The following is a 24,619-nucleotide window of genomic DNA, read 5'->3' on the forward strand; positions in this document are numbered from 1 at the left end:
GAAGGGAGCAGATTAAATGTATTCTTGGGTGAGCATGAGACATTGTGCCCAAGGACAGCCCTTCTTAGAAGATCACGTTGCATGGGAGGCAGAGTAAGGGAGGGGAGGTCCTCTTGACAGTGCCCTACAGCAACTACAACAAGCACAGAGAGGTCTCTTGGCAAGACAGCTGGCCTTGCCTGGGAGTGGAAGTGTTCTCAGCATTACCCTGCTTTTAAATACTGCATGACTGAATCTGATAGCGCGCAGTGCAGGTCTTGCTGATCTGAAAGATCTGCTTTGGTAAAGCAGCGGGGTTAAGAGTAAAAGCTCCTTTAGTCTAGGCAGTGCTTGGGCAGCTAGAGCAGACCAAAACCAAGTGGAGAAGTGGCTACATGGCATTCAGTGACCCAGAGCCTTGTATCCTAGTCTGTGCGAAACCCACTTGTGCTTTGTGTTTCTTTAGGTTGGTTATCAAGCTGGGAGTAATGGACAGCCACTGCCCTCTCAGTACATGAATGACCTGGACAGTGCCTTAGTTCCAGTGATTCATGGAGGGGCCTGTCAGTTGAACGAGGGGCCAGTCATAATGGAGCTCATCTTTTATATTCTGGAAAACATCTCATAAGAGGACTTCATTTTCTGTTCAGACCTGTTCCAGCAGCAGTTGTATCTGAATCATTTGCACTTTAAAACTGGAAAATTAAGCTTTTGGTAACACTATTAAGGGGATTGGGGGGAGGGAGGCGGGAGGGACAGTTGTTCCATAATTCTAAATCTTCTATGCATTGTCAACAACCAGAGGATCAGGGCAGCTTCTATACTACAACATGGCTATGCTATCCTTGCAGCTAATACACTTCTGTTATTGTTTAGAAAAATGCTCATGTTTAAAGACTTACAGTCATGTACTCTAAATGCTCAAACGGGTGCAAAGATCACTGGGGCATAAATAAAAAGTGAAACTCCAATCTTGTACTGGTTGTAGATGGACAAGTAAGTAACAACAATCAAGACCTCCATTCTGACCTCATCATAATGCCGTGTTTGGTTATTCTGTAGACATTAAAAAGTAACGTTTACATTATTTTGACCAGATTATTGGTTGAAAGCTGTTTAGGGTAGCCTTTGAGAGATGTGGAAAAATTACCTAGCCATAATGACGTTTGTATGTGAGTCCAAATGAGAAGGGCAGGCATCTCTCTGGAAGCGGTATTATGTAAACTGCAGCTTTGTGTGTGAAATAGGCTAGTTTACCTTTCCTCCCCCCATTTACTATGAAAAAACTTGTCACCTTGGCAGACTTCTGTAATCGCCTAGAACAGCTCTGCTATTCTCTACTTTGTTTACAAATCTGTATGAAGTTCAGATACCTGTCACAGGCAGAGGAAATATTAGCCCTAAAGTGCAGTTATTAATTCATTCCTTTTCCCCAGTAGGTCCTGCTTTTTAAAGAGAAGTAACACCCAGGGCAGCTTTAAGTCTCCTCCCTGCTGTATGCTGTAGTGTAATGCTAGTGTCATGTACTACAAGACAGCTTGCACTTCATATTAGCAGCACCATGTAATAGCTTACCTGTGATACAAGTATAGAGTGGCTGTTTTTGCATGTTTTGCTGAAAAAGGCTTTCTGGTCAGCTCTGAAAACTTGCACTTGGCCCAGTGCTCTTGGTCTCACCTGCGAGGGCATTAGTAAGGGAAGCAGCTGCTCACGTCTGCCACAACCTCATGAAGCTGGACTTGAGACTTGGCCAGAGGAGGCGTGGTTCCACAGTCTTAGTGAATTAAATCGTCTTGATGGACTGCTGCTAACTAGTGGAAAAAAAACCTCAAAGCAGGTTTGTTGAGCCATGCAAAGCAGTTGTTGAGTCTCTCCCAGGGAGGACGTGAACAATCTCCCCTGCTGTCTACACAGAAAACTAATTTGGAAAGGGAGGGACTATTTAGGGTTAACACAGTTACCTCTGACCTTGCATTGGCCCTACTTGCAGTTGGCTCTGGTGGATGCAGCGGGGAGTGCTTGGTTTCTGCTGTATGTGAGTCATACAGGTGTCCTTTCAAATACCAAGGGAAGCGCAAGGCTACTGTGAGGCTGATGCTATGTTTTTTAGACACATATACAGCATTAGCTGGGCAAACAAAGAGGTAACTGTACACATAGCAATGTATTTTACATAAAGACAGCACAGAATATGTACAGACTGCATTGGTGAATAAATGGCTACTGCTTTAAAAACAACAAAAAAAACAAAGTCTTACAAATTTATAGCAAATTACAGCTGTCACCACCAAACATTTGGAGAAGAAAGGCCACGGTACTGGGGTCTAACTCCAGAAACAAAAGCTGGCCAGCAAGAGGTAGCACACTAAAACCACTCACCCTTTTACGTGTACACCCAAGTAAAACCTTACCTCTGGCGTTTGGGAAAAGGTGGCTTAACCATTTGTGATCGACAAACCTTAAGCTATTACCCAATCAATAAAAGCCTTCCTACGTATTTGTGCAGTGGAGCAGGACTAAGGTTACTTTCAAACTCCCTTCTGCACACTGCACCTGCACACTTTAGGACACAGCGCAGCACTACATGGTGTAGGCAAAGATTCAGTATCTGGAAGAGAGTTCCATAAACTAAGGAAAAAAAACAACCTTCTAGAGACTGCACTCCAGCTTTGCCACAGCAGCAGCTTCCCAGTTACCTTAGTTGCATTGTTATGCTTAATGATGCAGTAAAAGAGGTGAAAAAAAACTTTATCTTCTCTTCCCTTGCCCCAAATGTCATTTAAGTTTGGATTATGTTTGTGCAAAACACTATCAACTGGTGACTGACATGTTTGCTTCAACCATAGCCTTTTAAATGACCTTAATTACCATGTTGTTAAGAAATGAGTACTTGTTTTAGAAAAAAATTGTACTTTTAAAATTCAGTTAGTTAACACTGCAAAAAACTGCATATTATATTTTTATTTTCAACATGTAGTTTTGTATATTAAATTTATTGAAATTAAAAACTAATTACTGTATTGTCTTCATCTGCTCAGGAAGACAGAGGCAGCGCTGCCTTATGTGTTTGGACTCCTTTCTGCCTACAACCTCGCCCTACCTAACAGCTGGTGCAGCAGCACCACCACTCCCCAGTGCAGGCACATCCTCTCCTCTGAGATCAGACCTTTCTGTTAGCTCACAGAGATTTATGAACAGAAACATATTTGGTACCATTTTTTGTATGCTGCTAATTAAAAGCATTCCTGAAAATGGTTGTAATCCAGTTTTCTATACAACGAGTGGCTGTTTTCCCATCACCTGGAAGAACCACAAAAGGCTATTTTTGAAAAAACAAAAACAAAACAACAACAAAAAAACATCTGGGAAGCAGCAATCTAGCATACCTTTTTTTTTTTTTTTTTTTTTTTCCTTTTTTAAATAAACCAACAAAGGAAAAATAAAAAGGATGAAGGCACAGTACCCAGGCTGCACTGGAATAAGCAGTGCAGCAAGCATGGCAGCCAGAATGAAAACATAGATCTGCAAACACCTGCTGCTAAGACACATTGTGTCCTTTTCTCCTGAAAGGCAGGATCCTGAGAAGTTCAACTTCTTGTTGCAGCAGCATGCACACAGGAGGGGGGGGGACACTGCTACTAGATTTCTGCCTGCGCTCTCACTCCTCTATTTCAGGACCGATACTGGGCAGGGGATGGTGGGAACAACAGGCCTTGATAAGAAAGGACACAAGGAAGCGGTAGCAAACTGTCCGCTGTACCGTGTTGGGTGCTCGTACACATTTAAAAAAATAGTAATTAGTGAAGGTCTTACCTGTGAAATGACTGAAAAGCTTTTGCACTGTCTTGGTGATTTTTTTATGGGGCTAAACCTTTCACACACCACTATGCATAGTTAATGTAACATTCATCCTGGTGCTACGTTAGTAGTCCCACATTAAGGCAATTCTGTCTATTTTGTGTAGACAAAGAACAACACCCTGCAGCAGCAAATTTCCAGAGCTTTACAGTTGCCTTAAAGTTATTAATAAGCACTATGGCTGTTACCAAAATAGACATTAGGTTCAGTAGTGCATTCGTTTAACGTCTTTGGTGCTTGCAGCTAGCAGCATCTCCACACACGTGTCCATCCCACACCTCTTAGCATTCTTGTGGATCTGGGAAAGAAAAAAGAAAATGAAATTAGTTGACAAAGTATTAGCAGATAAGTAGCAGTAAGTACGGTAGCACATTAAACAGCAATTCTGCCACGTGTCTCCAATTTGTGTTCTAAGTCCTGGAGAAATTGAATTATGTCACTATATAATTAAAAGTGATTTTAAGACAGATGACAATAGATGGAATTAGAGTCAGCTGGATTCCTGGTACTTATTTTTCAAGAATTTTATGCAGAAAATCACTAATTATTTTTTTTAAAGAAGAATTTGTGATACCTAAAAAACAGAGGTTGAGAAAGGAACACAAGCAGTTTCCATAATGGCAGGGCTGGCAGAAAGAGGAAGCTGACCTTGTTTTCATCCTTTGAACACAGCCACATTGGCAGCACACAGCTTTTCTTCTGTACTGGGTCAGAGCATGGTGGGCACCAGGCACAGTTCTTTAGATAGCCTATATTCAACTCTAGATTCTCCCTCCCCAAAACTCTCAAGGATCCAGAAAAAAGTTGATTACCAATAGTTTCCCTCTCAGATGGAGCCAAGCATTCAGAACTTCATGGACCAAATGCCCTTCTCTAGCTTCTTGTAGAGGAAGAAAGCTCCTTGCTGACTATGAAAGGTTCCTTGTAACTAGTAAGGAAGGACAGAAAGCGCCTTCCAAGGGGCTTGTCAATCTTATTTTCTAAATCTCCTTAATGAAGTTGATGCTCCCTGCATTTCAAGTGATTGAATAGCACCTCTGATATACAAACCAATAAGATGAAGATTATGTAACTTCATTTCTGAAATTGTATCAGCTCACCACTACAACTATAAAGATGAATGGTATTAAAGCCATGCAATTAGGTCAATGTCAACAGAAGACTTAATTCCATGCAGAGTTTATCTGTAGCTCTGTCAAGTTCTGGCCAGACCATCTTCAGATGCCATATTCATACCTCATGTAGGAACTAGTGTTCAAGGACCAGCCAGTTTTCTGTAATTGTTTGAAGATCCTGACCGCTGAGGGGCTCCCTGAGTCTCACTTTTACCTCCAGTTTCCCTCCAGTGGGTTTCCTGCCATCAAAAATCTGAAAGAACCACAAAAAGAAGGGCAGTTAGCACACACACAAACAGTGATGTCAAACTACAGTGCCTCAGGCAACCACTGACTGTTCCTCTGTAACCAGAAGATGACAGGGATCGCCTGCAAATGACTGCAGGGCTGGGAGGTGTTGCAGCCACGTGCTTCCCCACATCCACAGTGCAGAATTCAGCAGAGCAGGCCCTCCACACCACCGTGCAAAGCAGCTTTCCCAGGGGCTGCATTAGCTCTGCTTGCCCAGCACCACGTGTCCTGCCCCCAAGTACAAACAGACTCCTCGGGCAGCCCAGGGGACACGAAGCAGAGCAGTGCCCCCAGCAAGTCTGTGCTGCAGCCTCAGGGACTTCTTAAGGCTTTCTCTGTGATCTCCTACTGGGTCCTCTGGCAGCTCTCTACCCACTCTGGCAGTCTTTGTTCAACCCTTTGATCTGTTGGCTACTAACACAAGCATTTCTGGGGAGCACCTGAATTTCTGGTCCTAACAAAGAAAGCCATCATTTTTCCTTCATGTTCAAACACTACTTACTAGAACACCTCACCCAAAAAACTTACCTCGATGATCTCTCTAACTTCACATTCTGATTCCAGCTTGTCCAGTTTCAAATGTGCTGTCCCCACCTGCTTGTCGCTTCTGAAGAAGGACCTGTTTCAAAGAAATCTTCCTTAGTGGAAAGGGCAAAGTTTTTTCAGACCATTAGGAAAAAGAAAAGTAAGATGCCTTCACTATTTGTACAATCAAGGCATCCAAGATGTTGTCAAGTCACACTAGTAGAACCATACAACCAAGGTGAAAGGGGCAAACCCTCAGTTAACTGGACTACAAGGGCAAGATACTGAAGCACTCATTTTCTAGTTATTCTCTTACAACCAAGTTGGAGAGGAGAACAGTCAGGACAGACAATCAAGCCCTAAACTACCACTCACAGTGGCAGTAGCTTTCATCCCTGCACGAGGAGACGAGGAAGAATAGCTGAGCAGCCAGGACAAACAGCTGTCTTCTACAAGGGACAGTACAACAGGCTGAAGAGTTTCCCAAGGAAGTTGCATTTCATGAAAATAAACATTTCACAGGCACGTGCTTGTTTTGGCAAACTCCTTATTAGCAAAATGTTACATGAATCATTCTGTTTAATCTTGATAAATTAAAACACTCAATTTCAACAAGTAAGAACATTTCATTTTGGCAATTATTTTGATTCACCTTCACGTTGATTGTTCTAATACTACAGAACTGTAATTTCACAATTTCTATTCTGCTGAAATTAAACACAGAATGTTTTTATCTGCGAAGAAAAGAACCAGCTTCGGACTTTTCTCTGCTACAGGCACTTCTGTTTAACAGTTTTACCAGCAAGACGTCCATCTTAGATGCACTTCATTCATCAGAGCCTTGAGGATGGACATCATTGATTTATTTATTTTTTTATTTGTTGAAACAATATACATCACCTTCTGGGAAACCTCAACACAACCAGTACTTCCTCTCTTCGCTTTCAGACCGATTCCAGACATGGGTTCTACTGCAAGGCACTTTTTGTTTACAGGATCCTGAGAGGAAGAATTATGTTCCAAAGACATCTGAGAATGACCAGGGGAGGTCACACCAAAGCTGTTTTTTGGTTTGCCTGTGTCTCTTTACTAGCAGCAGAATGAGAAAGAGAGTGAACAGCTCTAGATCAGTTGCTCAGACTACTTATTTGTCAATTTGTCCATCTCAGCAGAAATTGCTGTTATCAGAGACAAACAATGCCGTAAGTACATTAAGGGCTGTATGTGATGCCTCCAAATATGACTCCTAGTAATTTTGTTGGCAGGAAGCGTTCCAAATAAGGCTGTATTCTCCATTAATAGTACCGTAGACTTGCAAAATCCTTTAGAAAAGAGTAGAATTGGTTGGCTTACATGCTAGGATACTTCACACACACCTTAAAACGAAGGATTACATAACTGTACTACAGCATGCTGGACGCTTTGTTCGTAGCCTTCAGAAGAGAAGTAGCAATTATTCTAGCTGATTTTTTAGCATTTTTCCATTTTCTAGTCCAAGAAGCAGTAACAACTGGTTCCTCACTGCTCAGTTCTAGGGAGTCTGCAGTGAAGAACGAACATGCTGTAGGCTATGGCTTCAGAAACAACTCTGGGGAAATCTCCTTTTATCTTCAGAAGATTTCAGAAGTTTAAGGAGAGACTTCTCCTTTGGAAAAATACATTGCTGGGTTTTCACTTAGAAGTTTTCTAAACTGAAGATTAATTTATATGACCAGAAAAAAAGTTCTCTTTGCTCACTGAGAGAATTCATCAGAGATGGACAAAGAGCTATCATGGGAGATGGACAAAGAGCTACCCTTAATCTCTAACATCCACAAGCATTTCTGTATTATTCTGGAGAAAGACCATGAGCTGACAGTCTTTTGAAACGAGCCTGGATTGCGTGATCCTCTCCTTTCTCCACTGTTCCAGGGCTGCGGTTAAGCAGGCAAATCAACAGCAAGAAGCAAACGAAGACAGCAGGAATACTGCTGTGAAGGGGTGGCAGCTGGGCCTGTTTGGTATCTTGGGTGTCACATACCACAGCAGGAAGCATGCCCTGCACTTCTGTAAGCTGTTGTGCATAAACACAGTTTATAGGGGGAGTGGCAGCCCCTTTCTGTCCTGAGAAGATGGGTAAGGGAGGTGGTCACAGTGCATCTCTTCTTTTCTTTCCCTGTTGCTATATACCATGGGGAACTGCCACCTCCCACTCCTTTTATTTTGTGTATGTTTGTTGTATATTCCTAACCGTATATTTAACTTGTTAGATTCCTGTTCTAAGAACACAAAACCTCAGAGCCAGAAGAGAAATCTCACATAGATTTTTGTGCTTATCTTCAGAAAGGCTTCAAAGGCCAATCTGGAGCTGGCACACAGTTTCACGAATCACTGGAGAACATTTCCCAATGGGTGAACTCAAGCCCGAGCTCAGAACCTAAGAACGTGCACAGTTCCAGATGGTAAGAGCCTAAGATATGCCCCATGTGTGCAATGGTATGCAGAAAATAAGGGGAAAAAAGTGTTTACATTTGTTTAAAACATAACAGATCCGTGCAAAACAGGCAGGATCTCCAACAGTGAAGTCCTGAACAACAGAGCAGAAGAGCAGTCTGGACTGACAGAGGAAGAAAGTTAGCTACAGTTTCAATAGAGATACAAAAGAAGGTCTGTAATAAAAACAGTGGGGCTTTTCCTCACAAATTAAGAGGCTTTAAAACCATCTCAGAGAAACTATGGATCATTTCTGAATATCCCAACAGCAAAGAACAGCACAAAGAGCTGCCAAGACAGAAACAGGTTATCTAACATCTCATCCAAGTCATGGATCACAGCTAACAGTGGGATTAGTGAGTAGAGGTCATCCAGATTTTGAACAAATCAGTAACGAGCCTAGACATAGGATGATTCCCTTTGGTGTTACCAATTGCTAGTATCTATCTCATCCTGTTGATCTCTGAGATGAGAGCAGTCTCTCTCTCTCAAAACAGCCAAACAGTTTGCTAGCAGCATTCAGCAGATACTTTAAGACCCTCTAAAAATAAAACCAGTTCTGCCATCTCTGTCATCTGCTTTACTGCTGTTAATATTTTGCTGTCACCTGAACTGCATTATTTTACAAAGTTATTCCATACAGCACTTACATCTTCTAGTTCAGATAATTAAAAACAAATTGGACAAGAATCAAACAACCTGATGCTGAATCATTACCTTTTTCTCATCAATTTGTCTTAATGCACTAATCCTCAACTGATCTTCTACTTATAAGCCAAGTTATTTAACTTTTGCTTTTTTCCCCCTAGGGGAAGATACAGAGATCAGGCACATTTTGAAAGGAGTTCTCAGACACGAGAACGAGACAGCTTTTTATTGCCAAGTTAAAGATAAATCATACGTTTTTGCTTCATAAATTTCAGCTACAACACCCTTTCCAACCCTTACAAAAGAAGCAATGAGGAGGAGCAAACTGTGAACTTACCCTTTATGAAATACTTCAAATTTAATTCCTTTGGAGCGAATTGCTCGTCGGAAACCTCGGTGATTTCGGTTGATGTTCAGCTTGAACAACTGGTTGTATTCTACAGTCAAAATACAGACAAATGAAAGAAAGCCGTGAAAGTCAAATTAAGCTCAGTGTTCTATTATGTGCACATACCCACACCTCTGTTTATCTGTTTGTCTCATTTAAGAAAGACACCCTTCTCAGGGAAGTTGGGGTGACTGGGAAGGAGTGTTCTAACAACACAACTAATGCTGTTTTAGCATCAGTTTCATTACTGAGCATAGCAAGAACTATCAAAACTAGCAATTTGTGTATTGATTTCAAAGTTTTGATACTAGATGGCTGCTTGCTAAAAGAACAGAAAAAAACAATATAGTAATAAGCCAAACTCAAAGTGCAAGATGATTGTACATGGTAAGTCTAATACTGGTATTTTCTAAGTACAAAGGGATGTTTTTCAAAAGGTACAACAAAAGTATTTCAGTCTCAAGACACACCATCCTAACAAAAACGACCACCCTATTTCTACAGTGACGCTTTGACAGATTTGGAAATACCAGCAGATCAGCAGAATCTTACTGAAAAGGATCTGATCCCTGGAGATTTTGGAGTTAATAACTTAACTTATGTAATAAGGAAAATGTCTGGACCATCTCCCAGCAGGGTTGACAGCAACAGCTGGAACATGAGTAGTAACTTGGTCATTTCACTAATTCATGACACAATAGCTACCACCAATTTTGGGATGAGGGTGAAGCAGTGCTGTCACTGCCGGACTTCACCTTCTAACATGCCCATTGATAACAAACATGAAAAAAGGTGGTGGGAGGCCCTCCTGCCTAATTCGTAGCGTAAGACTGCCTAGTCCTCTCCAGTAATTTCTAATGCATGTTGTTTTTTCCTTTGTCCCAGAAGAAGTACTAACCTGGACAATTGTTATTGTTAATTACAGGTGTTTTGCTCTTTTGAGGTTGCTCCTATTAAAAGAGACACAGGTTACATAAAAACATCAGATACTGTTTCAATATAAAGAGTAGTAACTATTTTATTACCAGCTCTTTTTTATTTCTATGCAAGAAATTTGAGGTTCAGAAGGGCATTATCTAAATGATAAAAAGGATTCATGGTACACTGAAGACTGAAATATTTGCATTTCATTGTGGTTGCAATAATAGTACTAGATAAAGAAGACGACAAAACATTAAATACAAGTGCCCCAGATAAGCTGCATGGTCACGTTCAATTCAATCCAATCATCATGAAGTTCCTGACTGCTGCTAAGTCACACGACAAACTATGCACATTCTGCGACACAGTAATTCTGTTGCTTCTGCATTAGTTGGAATAATAAGGAATTCATCACAAATCATCCAGGGAATTGTCCTACTATTATTTTGCCTGACAATCAATCTGTCACCAAAATAAATTAACTTTTAACCTAAAGCAGAGTACAAACTAAATCTCTGGAGACTGCACAAGGACAATGTGACCTAATTATTGCAGCTACTTTGTAAAACTGACTTGAGCTATGAAGGGAGAGGTCATGTATTTGCTTCTTAGCTAAGCAGTAGAAATCTGGCTTTTTTTTTTCTTTTCTTTTTTTTTTTAATAACAAAACAGATTAAAATCAATTTTGTTGATTATTACTCATTCCCCAGAAAATTGCTCACACAGACCAATGCTGTTTTCAGCCATCCTAATGCGGCATGCTCATCCATTGAAGTCCTGTGTAACTCAAACACAAACATGATCTGGCCACGACCAATTTCCCACAGGTAACTGAATTTATCTTAGTGGAATTGCTGCTAAATTTATTAGTATGTAAGAACCTAGGCTTTGGACTGTCACAGAGTTAAGAGAAAAAAAGTTAAGAAAAAAAAAAAAGGTTGTTTTTTTAAATATATTGAAGCAGTATGTCTAGAAGTGTTTTCTCCCTTTCCAGAAGAAAGCCTGCACTCCCTCCTAGAAGCCCTCACAAGCTAATACAATGGCAAGGGTCACAGACAGAGGAACAGAAGTCAGGACACACACTCACCGTGCTTGGGTAATGAAATTCAAACTTCACGAATGCATCTAAATCTTTTGGTGCCACACCTGAATGAGAGAAGAATAAGTCAGTCTGAACAGCTAATACAAATATTTTCACTGCATCTGTAATTTTGAGCAGGATTTTCAAAAGTGCCTAACTGATTTTCTACCCAACTTGTGGCCTGTTACTTAACAGCAACTGAAATAAAAACCATCCACCAATCTGAAATCCATAGAAAGCTGGCATCCAAAAGAAAACACTCACTTTCTTAATGCTTTTGTTAGTCCTTCGACAATCTAATCTAGCACGAATTGTTTACAAGCCCCTCAAAAGAAGGAACTAGCAGCAGTGATGTTGACAAGAGCAACTCCTGTCTGCTGAGGGGTCAGAACATAGAAGGATGGTGCAGCATTACAGAAGGTAGTCAGAACAAAATAGAAGATGCATATGATATTTAAACTATGACCCAGCTGTAAGTGAACCCTTGACAAATTTAAAGTTCATCCCTCTGTGCAGAAGGAACAGATTCTTTTTATTCTTCTATTGGTTTAGTTTGTGTTTTTAACACTGTTTAAGGGTGGGGCTTGTTTTCTGTTGTTTGCTGTTTGAGCCTGAAACCTGGCTATTTTGTTTTAATGAATGCTGGCTACAAAGGTCTGATCCTTGAGTGGTCTTCAAGGTAGAAGATCATGTTCCTCACTACTTCCCCCTACATACTCAGAGAAAAAGACCACACTACTTTGCGCTTTCATACCTGGCGGAGCTGGGAGATTTATCCCCCTGACAATAAGAAGGTGCATTTCTGTGCTGTTGAGCTCAGAAAATATCCTGTGAAAAAATAAAGACAAAGAAGTGTATTCACCCCAGCATCCCAACACCACCTGATCCGCTGCCAGACCAGGATGCCGTTGGTATTTGTCAGGACTTTTTCAATAGCATATTCCTACACAGATGATCTTCAGAAATTACAGAAGAACAAGGAAAGAGCATGAACAAAGATAAAAAAACACGTCTAAGGAATAGTGGAAAATGCCAAGAACAGAGCCCAAAGACACCAAGATTGAGTGAGATAGGCAGAGGAAGGAAAAGTGGCTGAAGCAGCAGAGCGTACCTTATCATTTTAAAGGTTCTCTCCTCAAAGTGATGGCTTGGAGGATCCATTCCTTGTGCTTGTGCAAGCTGTAGGATGTCTAAGTCCTTTTTACAACCTTGTGCCAGTTTCTCAAACCTAAGTAAATGCAAGAGAGAAGTTACACACACAATGCAACATCAAACAGAGCATTCTGCCAGATACAGGGGACAGGGTAAGCCTCACAGGGGAGGTCTGAGAGCATCTTGGAGCTGTAGGCCTCACAGCTACCAAGCCTTTCACAAGGAGAACTGTAGCAACCTGTACCCCTGTCATCTTTAGGGGCATCAGGGGACTCAAGTGTGAAATGTTCACATTTTGAGAAGCCTAACAGCAGGCAGCAGGTCTTACCGAGTTGTTTCAGCTACATTTCCCAGGTGCATGAACTGCTTGGAATACTGCAAACATCTCTGTCGACAGAAACACACAAATACAGATGCAATTAATAATGATCTTTACTCACAAATTCATCATTGGCAGCAAGTTTTGAAGCTGATGACCACCTAATTTAAGAAAAGTCAAAATCCAGAGTCTTCCCAAATCACCCAAAACCATCCATTCCCCAGTACTTTAAGTCTAAAGCCAAGCACAGAATTTATTTGAGCTGCGCTGTCCTACTACTTTTTAAATCACTTAATTTCTAGAGATGAGTTTCACCCAAGGGCTAGTCTTACTCATTCAGGTACTACTCTCAAACCTGATCACCCAGACCTAACAGTGATAATTTGACAGTCCCAAACCTCCAAGCATACCCTCTAACTTCAACTAGTGGAGAATACAACTCTAAAAATTGTTTGCTCTAGGACACATAATCAGAAATATCTTAAAAGAATATTAATAAAACCCATGGAAAAATTTTTTGTTTGTTTGTTTGTTTTAAAAAGGCATTTCTAAAATGGATAAACTGGTTACCTCATGTTGGTCCTTCAGCAATTTTATGAGCTGTGCGTATACTTCCTCTGCTTTCTGGGACACTTTGAGATCTTCATGGTGTATGAAGATAAAATCACCCTCAACATCTGTGGGGGGTGATGGCAGCTGCAACACAAGAACACCACATTTCAGAGCCCTTGTAAGGGGCTTGTAAGAAATAATGAAGTAGCGAAAAGCAGTCAGAATGTATGGAAAGGTCAGTGAAGGGAGACAAGCCGTTTTTATTCTCAAGGTAATTCCAAACCAACCACTACTTATACCACTGTCTGACAATTACTTAAGTCGTAAGACTCTGCAAAATGTCTCACAGGCCTAGCTCCCTGATTATTCAGGTCAAGAGAGCTATTACAGTGCAGTGTGGTTTCCACACCTACCCATATACCAATAAGGACTAGGGCATCACTGGATCACATATATCCGATCCTCATCCCAAAATGGATTTAGTACATAACCAGGAGGTGTACTCACACCATAAACCCAGGAAATACTTCCAAGCTGCATGGTTTAGATGTGCCACTGCACATCAGGGAGCAAATGGTTCATGGAAACGGAATTTTCTCAGAACCTGGCATATGTGAGGAGTAGAAAAGCAAACAAGACCAAGATATACGGGAATTTCAGGGCTCAGTATCCACATTTGCTATTTAAGCAGTTTTAACTGATTTTAAGTTTGTGTCAAGAAATATTATTAAATCATTCAGTGTTTGAAGTATGCACTTAGATGTCCAAGAAAATGACACAAAGCAGAATACTAGCAGTCCTACTAACCTTGGAAATATCAACAGGTTTGCCACGTTTTGCTTCCTCAATCTTTGGGTCAAAGCTCTTAGCTGTTCTGAGATACATTTTAGCCTGTTCAAGGTTATTTTCCTTCTTTGCTTTGACGGCTGCCTTCATGTACTGCTTCTTTCTGTTCTCCAGAAATTCCAGCTGTTGCCTAGCTGGAAAAAAAAATTGTATAACTCACTCATCTGACACTGCCATGGCCCTGAAACAGGTTTATCATGTTCATTTTTTAGCCAGAGAAAGGTCAGTAAAAGTACAGACATAAGCTAAGGACATTTCCTTACTGCACTTCATTGAAATTGAGACTGTCCAATAAAAAACACACTTCCTTATATCATGGCATCCTGCATTAAAAAAATAATCTCACGGCACTTCACAAAGATACTTATATATAAGTGCCAAAACAGAACTTAGAGCCCCGTATTTGTAGGCAGAAGACACAGACTACAGTACTGCTGACTGGTAAATAGCAAAAGCTCAATTCAAACTTTCAGCTTGACATTTAAATTTGTAAAGGACAGTGAATAGCACATGAACCCTGCATGAGCACATGAACTCTGAAAACAGGGTTCTTCTATACTCATTTCTATCCTCTCCCTTGATCTGTAATAGAAAACAGATAAGCCAATGTGTGCAGGCACATTCAGACATATCCACCTCTGCTTATTTATAACTCCTTGTTATCTTTTTGTTTCTTATTCATTCTTGGGTCTTTTCTTTCCTTCCCAAAGCAGTAAGAACAATCCCACAAGTCAGAAAACATTGCTTTACCACGTAACAGGTCAGTGCATTCTGCCTCTTTGTGTACCTCACTTTGGAAAGAGCTCATTACAGCCACTTCCAAAGATACTTGTGTTGTATTCACCAGTGCACTCTACTACACAAGCTTAGTGATAACACGAGCTAAACAGCACTTGCAAGAGCTGCCTGTCTCAGCAAATAAATGCACCAATGACACTCATACTGCTTACTGCTGTCAGATGACTATCCTATCCTGTCCTGTCCTTGCAAAAGAGCCTGCTGCCCTGCTGTTGTGAGCAACTTGCCCAATCAGCCACAACCAATTAGACAAGGTAGCTAGCCAGTTTTCACTGAGACAAAACAGCCAGAACACAGTGTGCTCTGTGAGGCCGAGATGCAGAACACAGGTATTTTCAAAGAAAATCTGTGAAGAATGGACTGAACAAAGACATTAATCCTACTGATCTTGGCTCCTTGACATTCCTGGCATAGGTCTAAGTATAAATGTTTTACTCCACTCCCACACCTCTTATCGCCTCACACACATTGACAAAAAAAAAAAAAAAAAGAAAAAGAAAAAAGGGAACAAAATTCACAGTTTATGGTCAGATGTATGCTGTACTTCTTAATTTTGGGGGAGAGAAGAAGGTTATGTTTGGATCACAGAACGGAGTTTGACTAGTGAAAGATAGCTTTATGATAGCGAAGTACTGGCACGTTGTTGTAAAGATGAAGTCAGTAGGAATCTAAGTTTTGTTACACCTATTGGTCTTATTTTAAGGTACCTGAAATGCCCAGGAGAGATTATTGAGTAATTAATTACCAGGTAACACCAGAGACAGGTGTTACCACTTTGTTCACCAAGTCCAGGTCGATTAATTTAAGAGAAATGCCATCTGATGTTGCACAAACCTAATTTCATGAGGATTCATAAATTTTCAAAGCCAAAATAGACAACTTCTATGTTTTAGTGTTCTTCATAAAATGAGTCATGGAATTTTCTAGAGAGAAGCTGTCAGATGGCACTGTGAAATGCCTTTGCGTTCTGCACAAGAACTTGCATCAGCCAACCAGGCAGTTCTGCTTTGTCCTGAGGGAACTGCCCAGGGCAGGACGGAAGGACAGGATTACAATCATGGCATGACAACAGAACCAGCGAGAGCCCGGATGCTGCTGCTGCATGCCCAAACCACCCAGTGAGGCAGTGGCCATCCCTTACTATCTATACAATTAATCTTGTACAGAAAACTGCTTAGTGACCTTAGTGATAGAAGGGCTAGAGATCAATGAATTACTGCCTATACAACAGTTTGATATTGTTGGATGAAACACTGGGCAGCAGCCACTGTTTCATGTAGGAAGCTGCATTAGATCAATGAATAATTCACGCTAGCAAGCCGTCCACTCTAATGAGAGCGCAGTTCAACTATGAGCAGAGTTGAATATTATGAATCAATACGCTTGTTACATCAAAATCAATTAAAAACCCAATCAACCTTATAATTACACGTGCTGCCTCTGTGAAATAAAACCGCATGGATGGTTTGGGTCTGCCATTCAGCAAGCAAATATATTGAGGCTCCTGTCAGAGGAAATCTATATCACTCACTCACAAGCTCTCAGCCAAAATATAATGAAAAGAAGTCTTCACCAAAGAATTAAACAAAACTAGTGCAAAGGACTTGCACAGGCATCACTGGGAATGATGAACCCTTCACCTTACCAGCTAGAGGGAGATGATCCACTGACTCTGCCTTGTCCAGGGTGGAGGGCGATGCAGCTTGTTTCATATGCTCAGGAGAGCTTTCCTCCTCAGCTACAGCAGATGGCACTGTAATTGGCTTAACAACTTGAGTCGGCTTTCCAGGCAGCTGAGCAGGCTTTTTGGCAACTGGGGCCTGTGTCAGAGGTTCATTCTAGCATAATAAAAGTAATTTCGTATTAAATCCATAGAATCTAATCAGGAAGACAGTATCTCAAGCATGGTTATCAGTGTATCAGACTTTTGGTATCACTTTTGAGGGTAGTGTAACATTCCAGACTGCTAATTTCAACTTCTGGGGTTTCTAAGCAGGGCCATGCCAGTAGGTAGCCGATCTATGCCAGCACCTAACCTCTGCTACAGAAGGGACAAAAGCAATGTTTGACAAGGTAGTGATTTCAAAAAGAACAGATGCATGCAGAAAAGACATCATCCAGGAATTGTCTCCATTAAAAGCTACTCTGGTTGAAAGCACAGTTCGGCTACCAAATCCAACTAGAGAAAGAAATCAAACCAAAGACTAAAAGCTAACGCTGTGTAAAAAGAAGCAGTAAGTGTTGAACATCCTGGGGAAGCACAAACATAGGAGTTACTGGGATGCAGGATTTAAAGCACATATTTAAGTACTTTAGAGCAACATAAAGAGATGGCCAGGATCTGAGGTATTTATTTTGAAATAAGACCCACACATAAGATAGATATGAAAAAGAAACAAACCAAACTCTGGATCCCTGGATTCTGTCTGTAAGTACTGATTGTAATAAGCATCTCATCTCTCTCTTCTACGCTGTAATGCAGATAAAGTACTCCTCTCTCAGAATCTGAGATCCTGTACTCTTCAGAATTCTGGGAAATATATTTCATCTCAGATTGTCTGAATTTGCCTGACTGGAAATCCAATGGACTTGTCTCCATAACCAGAAGAGACAACATTTAAACTACTAAATGTACGAAAGTAAGACTAACCTCCTCTTCTTCATCATTTTCTTCCATGCTTGCCAGCTGACCGGCATTTTCCAGAACAGCAGCTATTGTGCTGCCGCCATCAGTTGCTGCAACACCAGGAAGAGGGGGAAATCCTGAGGAGGAAAAGAATATAGAAGTAAAGGGTTACATAAGACACTGTATGTCTTTCATGTTTGTTTGTTTTTTCCCCTTTTCTGTAAGGCTATTTCTATCCAGGTAACATTGTCACATGTATTGCAGAAGGCAGTATAACTAGACTGAGGCCAAGGCCACAAACCCTTGCTAAACAGACTGACTGGTGGGCTTACAATCACACCTCACCCTGATATCCAGGCTTAAAGGGATGATGCTAAAATGATGACAACAGAGCATGGTTTTCTAAGTTCAGCAACTGACATGCAGCCAAGGAACCTTACAACCCCAAGAATTTGTTAAGAGGTACCTCCAGACCCAGCAAAGAATTTACTCTCTCCTTTACATAGAAGGACAGCAGATTGTGTAAGAAGTTGCTGTCTCTTTTTCTCTCTCACTACAGCCTCACCTTAGATGGCACATGGTCCATGAGAAAAATCAGTGCTGTCCCATACAGTAAGAAATAACGCATCACTGAAGCCCAAAAAATGAACTGTAACACTAGTCCTTGAAGTATATGCTGAAAATCTACTGCAATGGAGAGGTTGTAAAGTAAGGCATCCTTTTACAGATGGGAGGAAGGCTGGATGATGGAAGATAAATTCTGATTTCCATGCTACCAGTTCAGCATCAGCTTTAAACAACGAGATACAGAGACACTGCTGGCTTTCTAAATTAAAAAGATTTATCTTGTTAATATGCAGCAAGAATTCCTGTTGCCTGTCTCATTAGAAATGACAAGAAATAACAACTAAACTGCTTCTGAGCCTGGAGATGGCTGCTAAGGAGACAGAACAAGCTTGAGGTACACAGGCAGGCAGAATCTTACTCTGATGCCCCCATGTGACACTTGATCCATTAGTAGGTAGCATTTCTGGCTCCACGAAGGTCAAAGCTGCTACTTATCATCATCCAGATGCAATGAAATGCAGTCAGTCCATTATAATCTCATTGTGGTTTCAGTGACTGCCTTACTGTCATCTTCAATGTAAATCATACGGCCTCTAAATGCCGGCTGGAAAACTTACAGCTGAGTAAGGAAATTATGGAGTTATGCATATTTCCAGAATGCTAAACATGGAGTACCTCACTCTTACAACACCTGCTATTCACTACAAAAGAGATCACGTTCTAGAGCAAGGGTTGCTGAACTGTTTTCCAGGGACAGCTTCAAAGCAGGGACTGTTCAAACCAGTACATGACCTGACAGAGCTAGCACTGCCCACTTTAGTACTACTTTACTCCTACTACAGTGTTTCCTGTTGTTACATTTGACAATGACAAAAAAAGCCACAAGCTCAAGGATTTTTTTTTTAAACTTAGAAAACCTAGGCACTACTTTGCAGTGCTTTGTGCATCTTATCACAACTCATTGGGCACAATGCAAAAGGAATGATGCTTCAAAGGGGAGGAAATAGTATCATGCAAGCCAGAGGTGAAATATTCCTGGATGACCTTGCCCAAATCTTTACAGACACAGCAATATACATTGTGAAGAAGATAAACAGGAGGCAGAGTGTCTCATGGAGCCCGTTTGGTTTCTGCTTCTCTCACTGCCTCAGTGTGACCACAAGCATGATTTGTTTAATCTCTGGATACTACTTTTACTAACCTTGAGAACTGCAATATTGATCTGACTTGTCAGGTGTTGAAAGGAGCTATTTAATTAAATATAGTTCTGAGGCTGCTGCTGGGAAGAAACAGAATTGAAAACATCAGGTAATTTTCTTCCAGTTTCAAAAATCTCCATCCAGTTAAGTAAAGAGACAACACATCCCAAGTTTACTTTTTTCCTTTAGAAGGGCTGGCACAGAGGACAGGTGCCTTTTTCAACACCTGCCCATGATTAAGTTGTTTAATTCTCTGAACAGGATTGCTTTCAGTTCTGACACTCTCAAACAAGCATCCAGGAATATTCACCAGAGTGAAAGTTTAGGAGTATTTTGATAAACAGTTTTAAAACGTATTCTTCAACGCCACCAAACAATAAGGCCAGCCCACTAACTGAGAAAAATGAGGAGCTGTTCCACAGGACAAGGAGGCCGTATCTGCACACCTCCTCCAGAGCCCAGCAGGCATACAGAAGTTGGGATCAGGACATTTTATGTTCACACTTACCAGGAGGAACAGGTAGCTCGGAAAAATTCACTTTTCTCCCCGCTTTATGGGCTCTTATAGCATCTTGGTATTGCTGTAATAAAAGCCACTCAGTAAGACATAAAGTAGAGTTTAATTTTAACTGTGTCAATCATCATATTTAACCAGCATAAATATTGCAGAATGCTCAGTGTTTTGCTATCAAGTTGTATGTGCATACCACTGCCCTCTAATTCTGAAGCCAATGCTTCTTCAATGATTATTTACACGTGTTTCTGACATAGCAAAAATTGTAAAGTAAACATACCGCTTTGAAACCTAAAGATCTGAAATGTTAGGAAAGTTTAAGTTACTTCATCAACACATTATGAAGCAGAATCTTTGGATAGGAACTCAGCTCTGAAATTTCTGCAGCTCAGAAATGGACAACACGTTTTTAAAATTCTTCTGGCATAAATGTCCGAAGAGCTTTCCCTCCTTATTATTTATCATTTACAGTATGTGCCTTGCCTCTGAATTGGTTTTATATCAGCAGAGCCGCAACACCTGTATTTTGTTTCTCCTTCCTCTGAAAGTTTCAGTTTCCCCAGTGGAATTTTTGCCAAACAAAAGGACAACACAAAAATTATTTTATCGCAGAAAAAGACTTCAGCAAGATAATTAATTCAAATGGCTTTGCTGGATGCAAGCAGCTTTCTACAATGTCATTTTATATACCTTGGCTATCCTCTCGTGCATTCTGGCTTTCCGATCATCCCCACTTGCTTTAGCTTGTGCTGCTGCTGACTTGTACTTCTCAAGCCTTTGCTGCAATGCTTCCAGCACTGTTTTTGGTTGCTGCAGAGAAGCTTGAAATAAGACAGACAATGAAAAGCTACATGATTCAGACTTCAAAACACGAGCTGCCTTTTTCAGACCTTTCCTTACCTTCTGCAGAGACAAAAACTTAATTGCAAAGTCTTACTAATTTTTGTTTGCATTACTGGTCCAGAACAAAAAGTACAGATGTAATCATCAGCAAACAATATTCAGGTACATAGCTAGGTACTCTCAATCCTGCTGTAGTTGACTGGCAAGAGCAGACCTGAAAATGCCTTCCCCCCCTGCTATTTTTATGTCTTCCTACAAAAAATCAAGTCCTACCTGAAGCTTCTTGGTTCCGAGGTTCAGGTGATGTAAGACCTTGGGAACTTCCCACTGGAGCTGGTACCTTTTGCTTGGATGTACCTTGTACATTTCCTAAGCTTTCAAGATCTGCAAAGCAAGGAAAGCAATAAGATTCACAGCACGTTCTATAAACAGCAAGACAACTCATGTTAGTAAGAAAACCATCAATTTGATCACATCCTCTTCCAGAAAGCTTTTTGGATTCAAAACAATATTTGGGTGGCAAGATGAGTCTAAAGTTTCAGAGCAAATGCTTTACAGTAGAAAAATCTCAAATACTAATTTAATTTTGCTTGGTGCTGCTTATGAAGAAAAAATGTAAAACAAGTTCAGGTATTCTAAGAATTCTTTCCCAAAACATAACTTGCTATCTTGGCAGATGGAAAGTGTGAAACAGATTGCTAAATTGACTAAAATATCCTAGTAACAAACAATGTGCCGAAAAGGGAAGCAAGTAATACTGTCTATTCAGAAAAACAAGTTTCCAGCACTGTGCAATAGCAGTTATTTTAGAAAACTAAGAAAATATCCACTACAAAGATCTTCCACTTTTTAATGTCAGAACATGCCATGGGTGAAATTTCTCTCTAATGCCACTTGGTGATCAGTTTAGAACCTGAGAAGTCGTAAAACTCCTAATAAATATTAATATATTTAATTAATAAAATAAATAATAAATAAATAACAATATTGAAATAAAATAATTACCACTCACAGTAAACTGTCTAAAACACTGACTTGCAACCGTTGCTGCTAATAATATTAGCTCCATTTTAATAAGTCTCCTACAAGGATATCTTCAATATTGTTACCTTCCCTTAATATTTAGACTAATGCACTGAAATCATCTGTATCCAGAATGAGTGTATCTGTTAGTTTTTTAACCTAGAACCTTATGAACCTCAGTTGAAACACATAAAGTCATTAAATACTACAGCAAACTTTGAGCATTTGTCATAACCCCCTTTCCCTGCCTCTTCAAAGATTGGCTGCTTTTATCTAAAATTACAAAAATGGGAAAATTAGACATCGTTACTTACTTGAACTTTGTGATTCAAAGAGAGTAACTTTAATACAAAAAATGATACATCACTTTGCTTGGATGGTCTTGATTAGAATTTGAATGTTCAGCAAGTCTCAGACCTAAGTAATCTTCAATTCTCATAGTTTTGCAATCAATTATGAATCATTTTACATTACAGCACAGAGAGACTTCTAAAAAAATTCTGTAAAATGAGCCTTACCCTGAGGAGATGGAGGCATATTCTGGAGGTCTACTGGCTGCCCACTGTCCAAAGCTTCTAAGACCACATCAAATTTCTAATGCAGAAAAACAAAACAGAAGGGGTATTCTAGTATGTCCAAGACTTGCTAGCTGTCGCAATGAACATTTGACATTCAGTGAATGCATAAGTGTGGTGTGTGAGTACAGCACAGTTACGTTTAGAACAGGATTTACACAGGATTTCACATGTGCGTACCTTGCCTGTCTTCATGTATTCCTTTGCCTTCTCCAGGTTCCCTTGCTGTTTGGCTTTCAGAGCTGCTATTTTATACTCCTTCTGCCTCATCAGTAATATTGCTCGTGTGTTGCTGTTCTGGAGATCTGTGAGAAGGAAACAGTACTGAGACTTACACAGAACACGCAAGATGTGTTTCTCTTGCTATGTTCATCTATTCACTCCTGCATTGCTTTCAATCATATGTCATGAAAAAAAAATCACATGAAAAAAAGAAGAAACAAAAGAAAAATGAAAAAAAAAAATCATCTCTTAGGGGTTCAAAAACTCTTTAAAGCTTGGAATCCTACATGTCACAATACTGAATGAGAAACCGAGGCACAGTAAATGCTAAGTGAAACATACTGGTACACTGTATACCAGAGTTTTATAACAGTATGTGATAGGACTGCCAGAAATTCAGCATCCCATGGACAGCCGTATCTGAAATATTCAGCAGGGAAGTGCCAACATAAGCAGTGCCTTGCAACGCAATTTAAAACAGAGAAAGATGTAGCATGAACATTCATGTTGCAGCTGCCTATCCTCTCAGATCATGGTACCTGTTTCCGTGGTAGGACTAGAAACAGCATGACCCTGTAGAGACTCTGATTCCAGATGCTGCTCTGACTCACGAGAAGTCTTCTGCTCATCATCTGCAGCGGACTCAGCTCTACTCTCTGGTGGGACACTGACTGAATCTCCTGAAATCTCCTGCTCTGCTCCTGTGGCTTGAGATATGTGAGAAGAGCTCTTTCCTGTTGCAACAGGAGGTGGAATTTCTTCCTCATTGATTTTTTTGCCTCTCTTCACTGCAGCCAGCATGGTTTCCAGTGTCTGGCAGAGATGAAACAGCAAAGTTAATTGGCATTTTCATCAAACCTATTGCTAGCATAAAATCATCAAACGACATTAACTCCCCCATTCATGGTAGGATCTATTAAACTCATCACTAGAAACTGTTGCCCTTTAGCATTCCCTATTTTTCTGTAAAGGCAACTTCAGCACTTGTGAAAGGAGCCCAATTATCAGAGCAAACAATGCAAAGGACTTGCTACACAAACTAGGTAACTGAAGTACCTCAGCACCTAGAATTATCAGATGGCTGATGTGCATACAGTTAGATTTGTCACAGTCACCAAGGAAGCCATTTATACCAACTGTATATGCATTTTGTCTGTAAAACAAAATAAAATAAACTACACTGAAATGTCACTGCAAACATGGCTTTAGGGAAAGGAGGAGTCTGCATACTTCTTTCATGGGGATGAGAAAAGCCATTAAATCTGAGCAAAGGACACGGGACTTCAGCTGGTGACCTATGACAAGAATCTCTCACCATCTGTAACTTGGGTTAACTGCTGCTCCTTTTCTTTAAAATCCTTCTTCCACAATGAGTATTACCTGCACAGTGTTCACACTGTTCTTAAAATTATTTTTAAAACTAACAGTCAGACAAAAGAGCACCATGTTCTTTATGCCAAAGCAGAAGTTTTTACTTCCTTCACTTTCCACTGAAACTGAAATGGAAACACGGAAAACCACCAATAAAATCTCATCGGTGCCAGAATCACTGCTATTTTCAGTTAGCCATGGCTTTGTTTAACCTATTAAGCAACAATGATAAATACACTTTGGACTGATTGCATGTGAGACTGGGGTTCAGACCAGTCCAGCAACCCACATGCAGCTCTCTGTTTACCATGTGTGGGATGACAAATTGACTGGAAATGGAATTAAGACGCTCTGAGATTGAAGTTCACAGTTCCAAGAACCAAGTACATGAAATAACTGTACATCATTTTCTAGTGTGTCATCTAGCTCATTAAAGAACTGAAAGCTGTGAAGTAAGATCTAGCCTACTAACCTTAGCTACACCACTAAAGTACGTGGAAACTCCCCACCTTGAAGAAAAAAAAAAAAAAAAAGCAAAGAAGTGGCAAACAGAGCATTAGGTTTCTGTATTTGGTGAAGGAAGTTGGTTTGGCTATCCCTCTGAAAGGTCAGGTGGTTTTGTGCACATTCCTTTCAGAGCTGGTAGGCAAGTAGACACATTCAGTTGTTCCCTTTGCATACTAAGCCCCTTGGTAGCTAGTCAAACATTACACTCTTCCCACAATGGACAGTGC

At 40.5% G+C, this 24,619-nt stretch overlaps 2 protein-coding genes across 7 annotated transcripts in view; one reads left to right on the plus strand and one right to left on the minus strand.

Moving 5' to 3' along the window:
- ZFYVE9 (zinc finger FYVE-type containing 9) overlaps positions 1 to 3,404 on the plus strand; it is a 77,422-nt gene extending 74,018 nt beyond the window's left edge. For all 5 annotated transcript variants that reach the window (XM_072042013.1, XM_072042014.1, XM_027463406.3 and 2 more), the window contains one exon: positions 446 to 3,404. In XM_072042013.1, coding sequence (XP_071898114.1) covers positions 446 to 607 — 162 coding nt within the window. In that variant the 3' untranslated portion in view covers positions 608 to 3,404. The remainder of the gene's footprint in view (positions 1 to 445) is intronic.
- The window catches only part of CC2D1B (coiled-coil and C2 domain containing 1B), a 33,016-nt gene continuing 10,521 nt past the window's right edge, over positions 2,125 to 24,619 (minus strand). For both annotated transcript variants that reach the window (XM_072042015.1, XM_027463407.3), the window contains exons 7-25: positions 23,054 to 23,327; positions 22,473 to 22,597; positions 22,236 to 22,311; positions 20,968 to 21,078; positions 20,542 to 20,672; positions 19,846 to 19,918; positions 17,596 to 17,708; positions 16,591 to 16,783; positions 14,109 to 14,281; positions 13,320 to 13,445; positions 12,759 to 12,817; positions 12,390 to 12,506; positions 12,033 to 12,106; positions 11,285 to 11,343; positions 10,175 to 10,226; positions 9,226 to 9,325; positions 5,772 to 5,862; positions 5,074 to 5,205; positions 2,125 to 4,135 (exon numbers count right to left, since the gene is read on the minus strand). In XM_072042015.1, the coding sequence (XP_071898116.1) occupies positions 5,086 to 5,205; positions 5,772 to 5,862; positions 9,226 to 9,325; positions 10,175 to 10,226; positions 11,285 to 11,343; positions 12,033 to 12,106; positions 12,390 to 12,506; positions 12,759 to 12,817; positions 13,320 to 13,445; positions 14,109 to 14,281; positions 16,591 to 16,783; positions 17,596 to 17,708; positions 19,846 to 19,918; positions 20,542 to 20,672; positions 20,968 to 21,078; positions 22,236 to 22,311; positions 22,473 to 22,597; positions 23,054 to 23,327 (2,067 nt within the window). In that variant the 3' untranslated portion in view covers positions 2,125 to 4,135; positions 5,074 to 5,085. The remainder of the gene's footprint in view (positions 4,136 to 5,073; positions 5,206 to 5,771; positions 5,863 to 9,225; positions 9,326 to 10,174; positions 10,227 to 11,284; positions 11,344 to 12,032; positions 12,107 to 12,389; positions 12,507 to 12,758; positions 12,818 to 13,319; positions 13,446 to 14,108; positions 14,282 to 16,590; positions 16,784 to 17,595; positions 17,709 to 19,845; positions 19,919 to 20,541; positions 20,673 to 20,967; positions 21,079 to 22,235; positions 22,312 to 22,472; positions 22,598 to 23,053; positions 23,328 to 24,619) is intronic.

Source organism: Anas platyrhynchos, chromosome 8, assembly GCF_047663525.1.
Source record: "Anas platyrhynchos isolate ZD024472 breed Pekin duck chromosome 8, IASCAAS_PekinDuck_T2T, whole genome shotgun sequence".
Taxonomy (NCBI): Eukaryota; Metazoa; Chordata; class Aves; order Anseriformes; family Anatidae; genus Anas; species Anas platyrhynchos.